The sequence below is a fragment of the Aulonocara sp. 'chitande type north' Nkhata Bay genome, linkage group LG12 (assembly GCF_057382095.1).
Source record: "Aulonocara sp. 'chitande type north' Nkhata Bay isolate Kocher_YH1m ecotype deep benthic linkage group LG12, A_spYH_male_GT1.1, whole genome shotgun sequence".
Taxonomy (NCBI): Eukaryota; Metazoa; Chordata; class Actinopteri; order Cichliformes; family Cichlidae; genus Aulonocara; species Aulonocara sp. 'chitande type north' Nkhata Bay.
Window position 1 is genome coordinate 14,946,579 of NC_141355.1, and position 17,286 is coordinate 14,963,864.

Here is a 17,286-nt window from a genome sequence, read left to right on the forward strand (position 1 = left end):
AAAATATGTAGGCACTTTATAATCAAATTTCGCCAAAACAAACACAAATGAAGATAATAATTTTAGAAGATAAGATAGACTGATTCGCAGACAGTGATAATCCTATCTTTGCTCTGAAACAGACAAACAAATATTAATTTAAGTTTTAATTCATCATCATTCCACAAGTGTGCCCCTTCTAATTCTTCTCAGGTTGCCACTCTTTGAACCATAAACAGATACTTCAATAATGACTGTTATTTTTTTTAATATACATATGCTCTTGTAATTCTATTTATACGGAGCTTTTGCGAGATCTCGCAAAAGTCCGTCTTAATTTTTTTTTCTCCCATGTCCCCTGCGGGGCTCCATAGTTTTGGATGCGCTCGGCTCCAACCAATCAGACCAATTAATGCAGACGGCGCACTGTCACTAATCCCGTAACTGCACACTACCCATAATCCTCAACCGCCGTTGCTATGGAAATGAAGATAACAACAGCTTGGTGCTACCCGTTATTCCTTTATTTACTCTAAAATAATAACCAGCGATAATACGAAAATAAACTGGCCCAGTGTTTAATTATGTAATTACAAATTGCAAATGTTATTTTTTTTTATTTATTTTTTTTACAAATTGCAATATTTATCTACAGCGCGCCTTTAGCGACATGTCAACAGATCTTAAGCAAGGCGATTGGATGGTTCTTACTGCAATGCATCTTGGGAGTCGTAGTAAATGTATCTTTCAACTCACGGTCCTGCAGCGAATTTTTCGACTCGACACGAGGCAGATCCTAGCTAAGTAAGTTGTGATAAACTGTGGGTAATTTGCATGTTAAACTGATATTAAACTTGAAATGTTTTCACAGAGCAGTCTGTGTACCAAGAGAACTACTTCTGCAAAAGTTTATTTAATTTTATTTTTGGTGATGTATTCTCATGTGTAAGACACTTGCTTGGCCACCCAGCTAATGTTAGTACTGCTCTATTTTAGCAATGTATCTTTTCTGTAATCAATTCAGTTTTTTTAACCCTATTGACGTAATTAACTCAATATTAATGACTTTAATCTCGTAATTGATTTTTTTTTCTAAATATGGTGTAATACTGCCTCGTAATATAAGTTATTTCTTTGGTCATAAATTATTTTTGTAATCATTTAACCAAAACAGACCTGAAATGATCCCTACATGTTCCATTTTCATTTGCAGAAATGACAAAGCCAAAAACCAAACCATGCCCTTCCTGTCAGGCTCCAAACACCTGCAACAGGAAGACATGCAGTGGATGCCTGGGCAGCCTGAACGTAAAGGAGTGATTGAAAAAAAACAAGAACAGTTTAAAAACAGTAACTGGGCTGCCTCTGTTAAAAACAACAGAAATGCGAGCAGGATGGTTAATTCAGCCCAGTTGTCAGTAAGTTTAAAAGTTCTGATCTAATAAGTGGTTGGTCTGCTAGACAATTCTTTATTGATCACAGTTGTCAATGTTTTCTTGTATATCATGAAGTAAGAAACTAACAAGACATGTATATACACATAAAATATTAATTTATAAAAGAGCATAAATAAAAACGTTATTCACATCAGAATAACATCATCACACTATGCTTTGTCCATTATCTGTAACCAGGTGTCCTTATCAGGTAGCCTATCCTAGCTGTCTTTGGGTGATACTCATGGTACACCCTAGATAAGAAGGCAGATCACCACGGGGTACACAGAGACAAACAAGATGGTGAGGATGAGGATAGTTAACAGTCACCAGCTATTCTATTCTATTCTACTCTATTCTGTTCTGTTCTATTCTATTCTATTATTCAGCCAAGGTTCAGACCAGTAACCTTCTTGCTGTGAGGTGACAGCTGCCCTACATGTCCTGTTGCTAACATAAAATAGTGTTATATATGCCTTATTACCTCCCCATGTGGCGTTCACATCACCAAAGCTAGCCATACTGAACCTCTGGTGTTACCCACCTGAACAATTTTGTATGTGTGTGTGTGTATAGTATGGTCTTTCACACTCATGTATATACAAATGTAATTTTAAAAATCTTCACGAAAACCAGACCTGATAATTCTCTTCGAGACTTTCTAGTATAACAAATGTTATAATGTTACCAATATGAACACCAAGATTCTTAAATAACTTATATACTTCTTAAGAGGTTACCTGATTACCTCCCTGAGGTAGTTAGCATCACCATTGTACAAAACTCCTAAGTCACAGTACTAGCTTGAAGTGTCAAATGTTATGCACTACAAAGTCAGGAAAGTAGTGTCATCAGAGGAAAAAAGTCATTAGCTATCTGGATTTATAGTCACACTCATTAATTTATTAATGTACAATGTAGAAAAGCACTACAGATGTCACACTACCCTAGAGGGCACTTGTACTGAATGATTTGAGTCAGTGAGTGTGTGAGATGACATATTTGATGCCAATATTCACAAGTTGTAACTTTAGTAAAAACTTAACTGAAAACATGCAAATCACTACTTATGTGTTTATGTGTACTGTACATTTTTTCAACCCATTTTAATGAATATTTAATATTTAAAATTTTGCAGAATTACAAGCTTCACCTCCTGCTAAAAGTTCTACACCAGCAGCTGGATCATCCTCTGCTGACAGTGTCGATGCTGGACCAGTCCCAGACCCAGAGGCTCTAAACGAGGAATTTATTCTTCATTTAGAGCCTGTACCAACATCTTCCCTCTGTCAGCCTCCTGCATCCTCCTCTCCGTCTCTGCTTCCTCCTGCATCCTCCTCTTCATCTCTGCTTTCTCCTGTATCCTCCTCTCCATCTCTGCTTCCTCCTGCATCCTCCTCTTCATCTCTGCTTCCTCCTGCATCCTCCTCTCCGTCTCTGCTTCCTCCTGCATCCTCCTCTTCATCTCTGCTTTCTCCTGCATCCTCCTCTTCATCTCTGCTTTCTCCTGCATCCTCCTCTCCATCTCTGCTTCCTCCTGCATCCTCCTCTTCATCTCTGCTTTCTCCTGCATCCTCCTCTCCATCTCTGCTTTCTCCTGCATCCTCCTCTTCGTCTCTGCTTCCTCCTGCATCCTCCTCTCCGTCTCTGCTTCCTCCTGCATCCTTCTCTTCGTCTCTGCTTCCTCCTCTCCGTCTCTGCTTCCTCCTGCATCCTCCTCTCCATCTCTGCTTCCTCCTGCATCTTCCTCTCCATCTCTGCTTCCTCCTGCATCTTCCTCTCTGTCCTCTCCATCTCTGCTTCCTCCTGCATCCTCCTCTTCATCTCTGCTTCCTCCTGCATCCTCCTCTTCATCTCTGCTTCCTCCTGCATCCTCCTCTTCATCTCTGCTTTCTCCTGCATCCTCCTCTTCATCTCTGCTTCCTCCTGCATCCTCCTCTCCGTCTCTGCTTTCTCCTGCATCCTCCTCTTCCCTCTCTCAGCCTCCTGCATCCTCCTCTTCATCTCTGCTTCCTCCTGCATCCTCCTCTTCGTCTCTGCTTCCTCCTGCATCCTTCTCTTCATCTCTGCTTTCTCCTGCATCCTCCTCTTCATCTCTGCTTCCTCCTGCATCCTCCTCTTCATCTCTGCTTTCTCCTGCATCCTCCTCTCCATCTCTGCTTCCTCCTGCATCCTCCTCTCCATCTCTGCTTCCTCCTGCATCCTCCTCTCCATCTCTGCTTTCTCCTGCATCCTCCTCTCCATCTCTGCTTTCTCCTGCATCCTCCTCTCCGTCTCTGCTTCCTCCTGCATCCTCCTCTCCGTCTCTGCTTCCTCCTGCATCCTCCTCTCCATCTCTGCTTCCTCCTGCATCTTCCTCTCCATCTCTGCTTCCTCCTGCATCCTCCTCTTCATCTCTGCTTCCTCCTGCATCTTCCTCTCTGTCCTCTCCATCTCTGCTTCCTCCTGCATCCTCCTCTTCGTCTCTGCTTCCTCCTGCATCCTCCTCTCCATCTCCACATCCTGCATCTCCCTCAATTTCTACGGTGTACACCTCGGATGTCCCAAACAAAACAAAAGGACAAGGAAAGGTTAGATGTTATGGTACTGTAAATGTACGAAACATATGAATATATGAAGAGATAGTAGACAGGAGAGTTGTAAATGTAAGTAATTTAGCCTGCTGTTGTGCAGATTTGTTTGCGTCTTTGGACTTCCCGGATTTGAACTGTGCCTGACTGACTATCTATAAGCTTTTGTATTTGATGAATCTACACTAATTCAGCCACTGAGTCTGTATTTCGCTCCAAATAGGACATTAAATAAGAACATACCACCTGATACGACCTGGTCGTGCTGCCTTCCTGATGTTTACGTTCTTTAAAGTCCTCCTGACATCATGCTCAGAAGGAGTGATTGATGTGGAGGTGCTCCTTCCCATTCAGTAACATCTGCTTCAGTTAGTTTTGCTTGTGAGCCACAATGTAAGCAGTGTTGCTTTGCTGACATGCACTCAATGCTGGCAGTACAAGCATTGTAGTGGTTCTTATGTTTTTGTAAACTAATTGTATAATATATTGAGCCATTCAATAGTACACAAATGTTTATAAGCTCCTTTTTGTATGCAACTTGCATGTCTTTCTTAATTAATTGTTTGTTTATCATGTTTTTTAGGAAAAAGAAGAAGTTAAAGTCAAGTGGAAACCCTGCTCAACATGGTATGTAGTAACAACTTTGTTGGACGGGAACAGACATTCATATTGTTGATAAATAGTTATCACCTCAATTTGAATTCATGTATTTGGACTAAAGTAAATTGGGAGCTTTTAGCTATCGAGCTCCTCTTCTGTGAGGAGCTTGATAGCTGTCCACCTCCAAAGTCCATTATGAGTTTTGGAGGTGGACATGGTCAACACTTTTAAGAGTAGGCATAAGACTTTACTTCTTTATAGAGCTTATAGTTAGGGCTGGTTCAGCTCAGCCCTTAGTTATGCTGTAATAGGACCAGACTGCTGGGGGTTAGTGTCCCCCCCCCTCTCTGTCTGTCTCTTTCAGGGTTATGCAGGCTCAGTATTGGTTGAAGATGCAGTCACGTCTCCTTTTACTGAAAACTCTCCCCCTCTCCCTCACCATCTGTAAACATACATGTCTCAGTAATGCAGTTCATGCATGTTACTAACTAGACTTCTTCCCTGGAGTTTCTGTGCTCTCTCATCCAGCAGGTTCCGATGGATCGTGGCTGCTGCTGTGGTCCTGCTTGACATCTACTACATATATTATTACTCTCTGACTTGATTTATATTACAATGAAGGTGTATAAAGCATGACATGAATATAGAAGATATTTCATCCTAAAAAATTGTCATATGTCACAACCTAAATTATCCTATTTTGTGTGTGCTTGTCGTTGTTTTTTGTTATGTTTTTCTCCTGACAGTGGCAAAGTGTGGGATGACACATGGGAACCTGCGCAGTTTTACACACAGTAAACCAGGCACCACAGGTCGCAGAGATCGCACAGTTCACAGTTTGTAGTTCAGCATAAAAGTTCAAAATAAAATATTTACTATACATTTCAACCAGTGTCAGTCTCTGTTTCACTCTCTAATTGTGGCTTAAGTACCTAACACATTCATGAATCTGATCGATCAATATCTTCCCTGCACTCGATATCTCATAGTTTTACATATCAGCCAACATTATTGTCTACATCCTCATAAATATAGAAGTGACTTGCTTATTATAACATATTACAAGTTAAAGTAATACTGCACTGCACGTATAGTAAGTAACACCTACTGTGTATGGGAGCCTAAAGCAAAGTTAACTGCACCAGTACCAGCTTCAGAACATATTGCATATTATGTTTCTACCTTTTTGTAATATGTCATGTTTAGATGCAGTGACAATTGCACATTTGGAGTTGTGGTCATATGTGGTTTTTATATATATATATACACAGGGTATTAGAAAAAAATTGACATTTTTTATTTTTCTTGTTTGTTTGCACATTATTATTGTGTACATATTACATATGTAACATTATTGTTAATATTATTATTAGATATCAAAGATACAATTTGATTGAGGGTTTTCCTGTCATAATTTCAATACAAATGCAATTACACACGTAAACAATAGGATCAAAATAAACTTTTAAAAAGTCTGGTGATCAAATGCTGATTTTCAAAACATTCTAGAGGAAAATAAGAGATAAAATAATCTGAACAGTAACAGTGATCTTGGATGATGATTCAATGATTCTGTTTCAATCAATAGGTTCGTATCTATGACAATAATTTGATAAGTTTAACAGGTTGGTTTAGGCCTGGCAATACTGGAAATATTCACAAACTTTTGTTTTTGAAGAATGTTTATCTTTTTTGGGATGAAGCTATCTGGCAAAATGTTGTGGATTGATTTGCCATGTTCAACCACTGTTACACCAAACTCTCTCACTTATAACATGATAAAGGCCTCTTACTCTGTGTCATGGATTTTCTGTCGTTTTGGGGACACGGGGCCAAAGTCTGAGGCAATAAGTCAGATCAAAGAAGGCAATGTTTCTAAAATGGGAGTTTACTTATGTCATTATATATATCCAGGAATATGTGCCTGAGGATAGTTGTCATGAATTCAATATTAAATCAAAGTATTCCTTAATTACCACAGCTGACACGAGTTCTCCATAGTTGCCTGCTGTCTCAGGATCTGTCTCCAAAAAGGACCAGGGAGCGCTAACATGTTATGTTCTAAACTGATGAAGAAAATGCACATTAAACATAACATAAACTTACTGAGTGAAGTAATGTCAAGAGGATTCCTTTAGCTCCTATTGGGTTGGTTCCTTGATCAGTGCAATACAGAATCATTAATCTGGTTTTATGTAGTGTCCTTAAAACATGTCAAAATGGGGCTCACTAGTCTGTGTGGCCTCCATATGCCTGTATGACCTCCCTACAACACCTGGGCATGCTCCTGATGAAGTGGCAGATGCTCTCCTGATGGATCTCCTCCCAGACTCCAGGACTAAAGCATCTGCCCACTCCTGGACATTTTGTGGTGCAGTTGGTGGATGGAGCGAGACATGATGTCCCAGATGTCCTCAATTGGATTCAGGTCTGGGGAATGGGCGGGCCAGTCCACAGCATCAATGCCTTCGTCTTGCAGGAACTGCTGACACACTCCAGCCACATGAGGTCTAGGATTGTCGTGCATTAGGAGGAAACCGGGGCCAACCGCACCAGCATATGGTCTCACAAGGGGTCTGAGGATCTCATCTCAGTACCTAATGGCAGTCAGGCTACCTCTGCCGAACACATGGAGGGCTGTGCAGCTCCCCAAAGAAATGCCACCCCACACCAAAACTGACCCACTGCCAAACTCATGCTGGAGGATGTTGCAGGCAGCAGAAGGTTCTCCACGGCGTCTCCAGACTCTGTCACAAGTGCTCAGTGTGAACCTGCCTTCATCCATGAGGAGCAAAGTTGCCAATCTTTGTGTTCTCTGGCAAATGCCAAACATCCGGCATAGTGTTGGGCTGTAAGCACAACCCCCACCTGTGGACGTCGGGCCCTCATAACACCCTCATGGAGTCAGTTTCTGACCGTTTGAGCAGACATGCACATTTGTGGCCTGCTGGAGGTCATTTTGCACAGCTCTGGCCTTTCTTTCCTACCCCACAGTACCTTCCCTTACCATTCGTTTCCTACTCTTTTACTTCTTTGATGACGGTTGTCTTTCTAGATAAGCAATTTCATTTGCTCTGGGGCGAGTCACTGGCTCGGGTGCATTCTGGGACAGTCAGTTCACCAGTGTGCTGGCATGCTTCTTAACAAACACCACTACAGCAAACATCTCAATTGTACTTGTTGATTTCTTCGACAAAACACTGAACAAAAAAATGCACTTGTGAGTGTGCTGCCTGGTGCTTTTAAATTTTGTGATAATTTGAGCAGCCCAGAAAGCATCCCATAAATTAAATTGTGTTATCATATCTGAACATGTACACTAGTCATTAAATTAGATGGGAAAGAATGATTCAGGGTAAACAACTGCACCAAGGAAATTCCATTTTTCTTCTCAAAATGTAAAATGTCTGTTGAAAAATCACATTAAACAGAGATGTGATTAACTTTTTATTTTACCAAACATAACATCAATGATGACACAATCAGTCTTCATCAGAAGTGCTCAAATCACTCTCAGTGGCATCGTCTGGAATGTCTTCCTCCTCCTCCGAGTCCATTTCCAGGAGTGGTTGGTGGCTGAGGATTCTCTTGTACACGTCCTTTACTTTGAGCATTTCAGCTTTCAGTTCACTTCTTTCTTTCTTTTCTTAAAACCAGGCTACAGAGTCCCTTCTGTGCATCCTCCGACATGCCAACAAAGGAGGCTGTAAAAAGAACAAAACAAATAAATATGAGTAAAGCAAAAAACAAACAAACAAACAAAAAAACCCTCACCTCATAAACACAAGGAATTAGGATCCTGTCATTAAACTTTTTTTTTTAAAGGGAGAAGGCAGTGTTAGCTAGCAATCTAGATATAGGTAAAAGATCTAGTAAGACTTTAGCATCTGCTCTTATTTTCAATCGATTCATCAAAAAATTAATAAATAAAAGATGTGCTTACAGTCTGAGGAGATTGTCCCCAACACCACAGATCACATTCGCAACACTTTCCAGTGATGCCGCATCTCCCTGCAAAGGATCATCTCCTCCTCTCTCAGGCGCCTCACAGCCATCACCTTCTCAAAGACCTTTCTCTTTGTCCGGAGGTCAGCAGCAGCTACGGTTTAACAATATCAGATGGGAAAACATAGTAGCATATTATGATTCAAGAACAAAACATTCAACTACTGCTCAGATACTGGGAGTTTGTTTAAAAAGGATATTTAGAAATCAAGAGCTTACGTTCACTTGTGCTCTGCCAGGGCCAAATGTCGGTCTGCATGAGGGCATCACTGGATACGATTTGCTTTGTTGGTTCAGCGAGCTTGTTGTAGTCATCAGCAGCAGCCGCCGCCAAGCGTTTCTTCTCAACTAAGATGACCTTGCGAATTCTGTGTCGCCTCTTGTTGCCATCTGTAAATAATCATAAAAAATTCACACCTTCACATAATGTATATAGTTACATTTTAATCTACACTCATCAATTTGTTTGCTAGAACAAATCACATCCAGCTCAAACAAACCTGGAGCTGATTTTATTCTGTTTACAAAGTAGCTGTACAAACTAAGTATCAAACGGTCCATTTCAAAGAAACTGGGACGTACCATTTTGTCTGTAAAGACTTTGTGTTCGCACTCTGATGATGACGACAAGCTCCTCTATTCGTGCCTGCAACGCTCCAAGGCTGCCATCAGTTTGATCACTTTCTAAGTGAGAGGAATATTAATCAGAATACAGGATGAGTAACAGTCACCAAACTACAGTGGACTCTGTAATCACTGACTTGATGACATTCATTATAAGACATCTGTAGCCTTCATGTGCTGCATTATCATTAGATAACAAGTATGTTGGTGTTCAGGTTTATAAAACCAACTAGTACAACATCATTTCAACCCAGGTTCTATCCAATTTGATGAAACGCAACAACTCTACCATAAATTCTGCTTTTACAAGGCTTATTTTTCATTGTTTGTTGACACTGTCAGAAAGATCTTAATTCTACCTTAAGTTCTTTAATGAGGCCATGGTGGGTCCTATTGTTATACATGAGTGCATTATATTGAGACTCACCTTCAGCCCATTTCTACACATCGGCCACCCATTGCTGCAGTGTGTCGTCATCCACACCCAGCTCATTTTTGGTCGCATTCAGGCTCTCCACTTGTTCTCTAAGGATCTTATGATCTAAGAATACATTAATAAATGTCATTCATATTGACATTAAAAGAGTACTGGTGTTTTTCCCCCATTACCACACACATTAAAATGGTTTTTGAAAAAAAAAAAAAAAATCACCTTTAGATATCTCTGGCTCAAAGTGCGGCCCAGTTGTTCCACTTCCACATAACCGGGTTTAATATAAATATCAGTGTCATGCATAATTCGGTAATTCTGGTCAATTTATTTTAGATGTGTTTTTTATATAATAATAATAATAATAATAATAATAATAATAATAATAATAATAATAATAATAATAATGTGGGTTTATTTATTTACTTTTAGAAAAGACACTTCCGGTCTCACACGATATGCGCGCCAATAGTAAGCGTCTCCACCTGATGACGTAACAACGTCATAATGTTTTGATTATAGGCGCGGTCGCAGCAACGGGCTCCTTTTTACGATGGAAACCGACGAGAGTGCCGTGTTGATGATCATGTACGAGGATGAGTCGGTAGATATCCGGTATAGGAACGGAGCGCGGTTACAGCTGTCGCCGTGCGGTTCTGAATTCCTGCTGGTGAAAGCCTCAGACTCCCGCCGACATCCACTGCAGCCCGCTGAGAAAGTCCGACAGAGGACCAGGTTCACCATCAGCACATACAAGGTATCGGCACTACGTATGAGGTTTTCTATAAAAACAACTGTATTGCTTTTGTGCCTCTCGTGTTGCCTTCATCTGACTTTCTTCAACGTGATTACGTCACTTGTTTTTATTACAGAAGCTGATGTTGGCTGCACTGGCATTTAGAAATAAGTATGCCCGTCAACCATATCTGCCACATGAACTTATCTCTGCTGAGAACAAAAAGGTATAAAGAACTGGTTGCTAGTCACTGTGTTACTCCCTTAGACTATGGGCAGTGTAATTACTCTCTCTTTGTATGTTCTGCACTTCCTCATACAGCCTTTTTTCAGCATTGATTCAGCTGTACATTGGCCAGAGGTGTCAGCCTCTCTGGCTGAATTCGGACTTGGAGGCGAGACCATCGTCAGGTCAGAGGAGGGACATGCAGTGTTGGTGCTGTCATCCTCCGGTGAAGAATTCACAGTGGAGTTCATGTGCAGCCTCAGTTCTGCTCGTAATCAGCACCGCAGTGTGCAGCAAGTGAGCAGAGATGATAGCTACGGCAGACAAGAGCAAGCGAGCAGTCCAATACCCGATAATACCAGTGATCACACCGAAGTGGTCCGGCACGGAAGAAGAAACATGAGGACAATGCTGACCAGACCGAGGTCTTGTTCTCCTCAGATGATCAGCGATGGGCACCAAAAGGTAGTACTTCCTTCTAATAATAATAATGCCAATGTATCTAAAGTCTGATAGGATGATTGATTTTTCTTCTCTTTCCAGCCTGAACAGGTGTACCAGTCCACCACAGTGGTCCAGCATCATTCATGCTGTGCAGTTGCTCCCAAATGGGCCTACCCTCTTTCCGTGGCTCGCCATCACTGGGGAGCTCGTTTCTCTAAAGCTAAAGATGTAGCGGATAGAGGAGCTAGCAGTTCGAACCAATCAGACAAGACAATAAACAAATTGGACATATCCTGTGAAGACAGAAGGTCCCGTGTTCCTCAGGCGCTGCCTCTCACGTGTCCAACGCCTCATCGGCACAGGTTTGTAGATTTAAAAACAAGCATTTTGTAAACCATTTCAATATTGTTCAGTGGCTGATTTAAGCTTCCGTACTTGTGTATTTAAGGTGGAAGGTTAAAGATCCCCTGGCCAAAGAAGAACACACAGACCTTCCGACTGAGATGGTAAAGGTAGTGTGGTGTCAGGGAGTCACTTACAGGTAACTGTGCAGGTCTTCAGGGCATAAATTACGGTGGCCCTGAAAGGTCAAACGCACTGCAAGTTAAGAAGACTTAACTAACTAACTTAACTTTTGTAGAATGTTTATTTTCATTGGTGTTTTCTTAAGTGGCAATGTGTTTGATCTCTTAAGGCCACTGTTAAAAAAAAAAGCTCTGAATGATGGTTGATGTTAGACTGGATTAACCAGAGAGAAACTCTGTTGTTATTGTGTTTGACAGCTTATGGGCCATTCTAATGTCACTAATATTTATGTTGTTAGCTCAGAATCTTTGCTCTGAGCACTAATCCTCGCAAACCTAACTAGCGTCTGGTCTACAGCTGAGTGTGTGAGGCTCCAATGGTATAAATAGATCACTTTGACATCACTTTTCATATCATGTGATGTAGAGCAGGGCGATATGATCAAAAATATTTATCAAGATATACATTTGAAAATTTGCGATTACGATATAACTGACACTAACAATGGATTGTATTTATATAGCGCTTTTCTAGGCACCCAAAGCGCTTTACAATTCCACTATTCATTCACGCTCACACACTGGTGCAGGCAAAGCACAGTTGTTATATATAAATTTAACAGTCGAAATGCAAATTCCTTGCTGACAGTTTAACCAAAAGGCATTTCCAGTGGAAATTGGTTGACATATCCTCAGCATAACCATGTGTAATATCCACAAAACTTAAAAAGAGGTTATACACTCAATACCGTAATATTATGTTGAAGCACAGTACTTATCACCCCGTGAGGCTCCTGCCTACGGTAGCGGTAATGCTCCGACAATCCATCAAGCGGTGCAGGTTTGTAGCTTAGCAAAGTGAAATATTTGACAGATTTTCGAGCGCTGTGTACCACATAAAATCATTTCAAGGTCAGTAAACACAACCAGAATTCATACATAAGGCACACGGGATGATAAGGGACACTGTTGATTTTTAGAAAAATCAAAGGATTGATTTCAAGTGTGCCGTATTTTCCAAAAAAAACACGGTAATAACGACGGCCCGCTAGCATGCTCTACCAAAAATAGTGCTTTATTGTGTATCTGAGGGATGAAAGCTTAACCAGTTCCACACCACTGAAGTTGCAGCAGCCAATTCTGGTTCATCTGTTTCATTCAACGATCCGCTTTCGCCCTTCTTATTCTCCGTTGCCGCCATGCTTTTTCTGCCATGTGCGTATGAAAACAAAGGCACTGCGCATGCGCGTTTTACCCATATTCTATCGCGATATTTCATTTTCTTATCGTTGCCCAACATTATACCGGTATTACCGTGAACGGTACGATATGGCCCAGCCCTAATGTGATGTTACCTAGATAATACCAAAACATCTTCTGTACTATAGTAGGTTTGGTATAGTAGGCTTTTAAGCATTTAGCACCAAATCTGAAGTGAAGGAGAGGTAATTTGTTAATCAAAATGTCGACTTGAGGGCAACAGGTCAAAAAAATCCAAGATAAGAGCTCTCTTTAGTTTTTCTTTTTTCTTTTTTTTGAGTGGTATCTTGTTTTTGCAATCTCTTCCAGGAGAGTGACGAACATTTATTATTTATTTCACAACTTTAAGGTGCTGTGGGCGATCGTGGCTCAAGAGTTGGGTGTTCGTCTTATCAGTCTTGGTCGTTGTGTCTTTGGGCAAGACACTTCACCTACCGCCTACTGGTGTTGGCCAGAGGGGCCGATGGCACAATATGGCAGCCTCACCTCTGTCAGTCTGCCCCAGGGCAGCTGTGGCTACAACTGTAGCTGCCTTCACCAGTGTATGAATGTGAGAGTGAACGAATAGTGGAATTGTACAGCGCTTTGAGGGTCCCCAAAAAGCGCTATATAAATGCAATCCATTATTATTATTATTATTATTATTATTATTATTATTATTATTAAAGGCTTGAAGATTCACTTTGAAAATACCAGAAAAGTGCTTGAATGTATTTATTTATTAAAAATAGTCCTGACAACTTATAGCTGTCATTTTTCAAGTCTTCTGTGCCTCATCAGTTGCCTGAAAGCAAAACAATAAATCAGAGCAGAAGCATCCTTCCTGTTGATTCAGTCTAACACCAAAGGTTCTCTGATATCTTCAATTTTCATACTCATGATAAAAAAATCATTGTTGTACAGTATAGAGTGTGGGAGATGGTCCATAAATCTACACCAGAATAGTGTGTTTACCTTCATGTCTGCTGTGTAGGATACTGAGTGGATCTGTCTCAGCTGTTGAGGTTTCCCCAGGGGATGGATCAGTCATCCGCTCTAACCGCAACCTTAACTCTTATTTTACGCATCACAAAACTGAACTCCAGTCAGGGCGGGTAAACTTTAAATTTTATAATAAGAGATTAACCAATACATTTAAAAAACATCTTACAAATTTAGCCCATCTTTACCACAGGTCAAAGAGGTAACCTACCATTTAAACAACCTTCCACCTGATGTGCTTGGACAGGCCTACTCTGTTTGCTCTATTGTGAGTCGTGCAAGCAGGTAAGCTGCCCCCTCTTCATCGCAGTCTGGTGAGTTAAAGGACTTTTAATTTTTTCCGGTCTTCACCCATCGCATAACTGTTTTACAGGATCCTGGCTTGCTACAACCAGGCCTTGAAGTCATTGAAGTGTCCAGCCTTACCCAGCTGCTTGCAAGAGCTCGAAGTAGTAGTACCTCCTGTTACACCTGTGGATACCTACACTTACACCATTTAAGCTTGTGCACTGCCAGTTACTGAATCTCTTTCTGTTTGCAGGATGGATATTTTTGTAAACCAGCAGCGTTTGAAGAAATGGTGTCCATTTCTGTGCCTGCTGAGCAACGCATGAGTGTGACAGAGGAAGCAGGCAGTTTGTAAGTTGTGTTTTTCTGGTCACTCTGTTGATATTTTGTTATAAAATTAAAGGTGTTAACAGTTTGTGTGTACTGTTCATTTGACCTCCTGTTCATTTTAGATCAGAGCTCGTTGCTGCAGAGCTTGAGAAGATAAAGCGATTCACCTGTATCCTTCAGTGCTAAGATCAAGATACAACGGGATGCTGACATGAACATTGATGTCTGTATTGAGGGTTTCTCTGTGTGCTCTTTAACATCCTTTGCCCAGTTCTGCTGGAGAACAGTCACGTGCTGAGAAGTGGAAAAGCACATGCAGATGAGGAGGAAAGACCTGCAGACGTCACTTGTGAGCCATTAAATGACAACTATGTTGCTGAAGCTCTTCAAAGGACATCCAAAGCAATTCAGGATATTGACGCTCTCGTATCTGCTGCCACACTAACTTAAAACAATCCTTATGTTTAAGCAGGAAGCCATATTTGTGTGTTTGTCTCAATAAAAAAATATAATAAAACTGTATGGAATTATACTTAAAGTATGTATTACTATGTAATGGGGTTGCATAGACTTTTAATATTTTAGTCTACTTAACAACCCCAAAAAAGTTGGGACACAATTTATTCATAATGGAACATAATCGAATGTTTCAATTAAGACATTGTAACATTTTAAGGGGGGGAAAGTTTTATTTTGAATTTGATGGCACCAAAACATCTTATAACCACTGCGTAGCATCCTTTGTTCTCTTAACCACAGCCCATAACCATCTGGGAAGTGAGGAGACCCATTGATGGACTTTTGGGTGAGGAATGGTTTACCATTGATGTTTGATAGGGGATTTGAGCAGTTCAGCAGTCCAGGGTGTTCATTGTTGTATTTTTGATTTCATGTTGCGCCAAATGTTTTCAGCTAGTGGAAGGTTTGGAATGCAGCCAGGCCACTTCAGCACCCAGACTCTTTCACTATGAATCCTTGCTGTTTTAACAGATGCTGGATGCAATTTGTTTGTAGTTCTCATCTTCAAACATTAACATTGGCAAATAGTTTATGCTGGCTCTCCTGACTGGGGTTTTCAGCTCAATGTCCCGGATTGCGTTCTATCATCAGGAGGGCATTAGATCACAGTAGGGAGGAAAATCAGAGCTCCAGCAGATCCAATATAATAAATTTCAAAAGGAATCTATTTTGGGGTTTAGTGTAGGGATCAGACTTTCAAAATAAAGCATATTCAGATTGCTCTGACGAGACAGCTCTGTAGTGCTTCTCCTGTCAAAGCAGTGCAGAATAATCAGCATTTCTATAGGTGCTATGACCTGAAGTTGGACTGAAAATCTGTACAACTCAATGGAGACCGCACAGTCCTCTGTGATGCTCCAGTGCTGCACATCACCTAATCAGACAGAGGTCCATCCAGTCCCAGGCACTGCAGTCTCTCTGTCAGGTAGTCAGTAATCCAAAACATTGTTTTAAGTTCAAGGAACTGAACTTCTTTAAATGACCAAACTGATTGATGCAGTAATAGTAAGCATCTGAATCTTCTTTGCAGTTCATTTAATGTCAGGGGGTGAATAGCTTTCAATCTATTTTCCAGATCTGTGTTCCCTTGTAACCATAATCTTTGGTTGCATTAAACTACGAACTTGGTGAACTATGCAGCACATTTTGTTTACATTGTAATCAACCGGCAGAGATTGGTTTCCCAGTCTCTGTTATCATCCAGTGGAGACAGCAGCTGCCATTGCCCCAGTGAGTCAAAACAACTAAATAGTTTATGGCTGAAGATTTTTTATTTTTTTGAGCGAGTGACTATTGACACATTTTAAATCCCTGATTTGCCAATCATGTACACTAGCAGAATGATCTACCTAATACACTCAGTAAACTCATAGATTATGGGGAAGATTAATATAAAATCTCTCATTACAACCCATGAGGATTTAAAAGAAGAGAAAGAATCACAGAGCCATCGCCTACTGTATAACTTTGTATCTATGATGATTCCAGTTCACTAGCTGATGCGCTCAGAGCAAAAGTAAATTATAAAGTTGCCTATCATATCTCTTTCTCATGTGACTTTACACTTTCTCTATTTTCAGTGACTTAATCAGCTGTTTCTATTTCCTTTAGGCTGTTTGTTAATAAAAATGTATTCATATTAATTTTAAAATAGGAATACATTAATGTTATTGATGTTAATGTAAATATAATAGGCCTGCTATAAGCTACTGCCATACCGTTAACTTTTTTTTCTGATTAGCTCACTAATTATAGATAGATAGATAGATAGATAGATAGATAGATAGATAGATAGATAGATAGATAGATAGATAGATAGATAGATAGATAGATAGATAGATAGATAGATAGATAGATAGATAGATAGGTTATACAATACTTCTGTCCTTTGGATGTTTCAGATTGGGCCATTAAATTGAGTAGAGCTCAGAATGTGTGTGTAGAGTCATTGCTTTTAGAGAGTAAGAGAAAAAGTCACCTTCTTTCATGCATTCAATTGTTAGTTGAAATTAATTTGCAAACAGACAAAATACGCCTGTACTCAGAGAGTGTCTATTTATTTCAAATGGTGAAGCCACATTTCGGTCCACTCCCAGATTGACAAAGTGTTCATTGTTATGTATGGGTGACACCAAGTGTGCAAGACGGTTATTGCAGATATTAAGACCTGAAAAGCTGAACATTGTAGTCATTCATTGTTATTATTATTCTTTTCTCACACCTGTTTTGCCTTTAGTAAAACGGCGGAAAAACTAACTAACAAGAAGTTGTGCTGCAATATGATATTTTACTTTTGATATTACTTACTTTTGATATATACAAAAAATTTATGAAT

The 17,286-nt window shown here is 40.3% G+C and overlaps 2 protein-coding genes across 3 annotated transcripts; both read left to right on the forward strand.

The window, feature by feature from the left end:
• Positions 1–1,194: 1,194 nt before the first annotated feature.
• LOC147317088 (uncharacterized) lies at positions 1,195–5,431 on the forward strand. The gene is made up of 4 exons (XM_086313072.1): positions 1,195–1,287; positions 2,618–3,985; positions 4,569–4,612; positions 5,332–5,431. The coding sequence occupies exons 1-4, from the start codon at positions 1,195–1,197 to the stop codon at positions 5,381–5,383; spliced, it is 1,557 nt and encodes a 518-aa protein (XP_086169198.1). The 3' UTR covers positions 5,384–5,431.
• Positions 5,432–10,142: 4,711 nt separating this feature from the next.
• lg12h5orf34 (linkage group 12 C5orf34 homolog) lies at positions 10,143–16,691 on the forward strand. 2 transcript variants are annotated; one of them, XM_086313738.1, is made up of 11 exons: positions 10,143–10,401; positions 10,517–10,606; positions 10,702–11,070; positions 11,149–11,411; positions 11,498–11,590; positions 13,807–13,927; positions 14,008–14,099; positions 14,188–14,266; positions 14,356–14,453; positions 14,555–14,601; positions 14,704–16,691. In XM_086313738.1, the coding sequence occupies exons 1-11, from the start codon at positions 10,198–10,200 to the stop codon at positions 14,880–14,882; spliced, it is 1,635 nt and encodes a 544-aa protein (XP_086169864.1). In that variant the 5' UTR covers positions 10,143–10,197; the 3' UTR covers positions 14,883–16,691. The 2 variants fall into 2 exon arrangements, with proteins under 2 accessions (XP_086169864.1, XP_086169865.1); XM_086313739.1 differs by having other exon boundaries at positions 14,188–14,263.
• Positions 16,692–17,286: the final 595 nt, after the last annotated feature.

Excerpts from the sequence above, each read along its gene's own strand:
- LOC147317088 (XM_086313072.1), top strand. The coding sequence starts at position 1,195 with ATGACAAAGCCAAAAACCAAACCATGCCCTTCCTGTCAGGCTCCAAAC. Across the intron at positions 1,288-2,617 it reads GATGCCTGGGCAGCCTGAAC|TGTCGATGCTGGACCAGTCC; the intron begins GTAAAGGAGTGA and ends CTCTGCTGACAG. Across the intron at positions 4,613-5,331 it reads TGGAAACCCTGCTCAACATG|TGGCAAAGTGTGGGATGACA; the intron begins GTATGTAGTAAC and ends TTCTCCTGACAG.
- lg12h5orf34 (XM_086313738.1), top strand. The coding sequence starts at position 10,198 with ATGGAAACCGACGAGAGTGCCGTGTTGATGATCATGTACGAGGATGAG. Across the intron at positions 14,267-14,355 it reads GCTTGCAAGAGCTCGAAGTA|GATGGATATTTTTGTAAACC; the intron begins GTAGTACCTCCT and ends TTCTGTTTGCAG. Across the intron at positions 14,602-14,703 it reads GAAGATAAAGCGATTCACCT|TTCTGCTGGAGAACAGTCAC; the intron begins GTATCCTTCAGT and ends TCCTTTGCCCAG.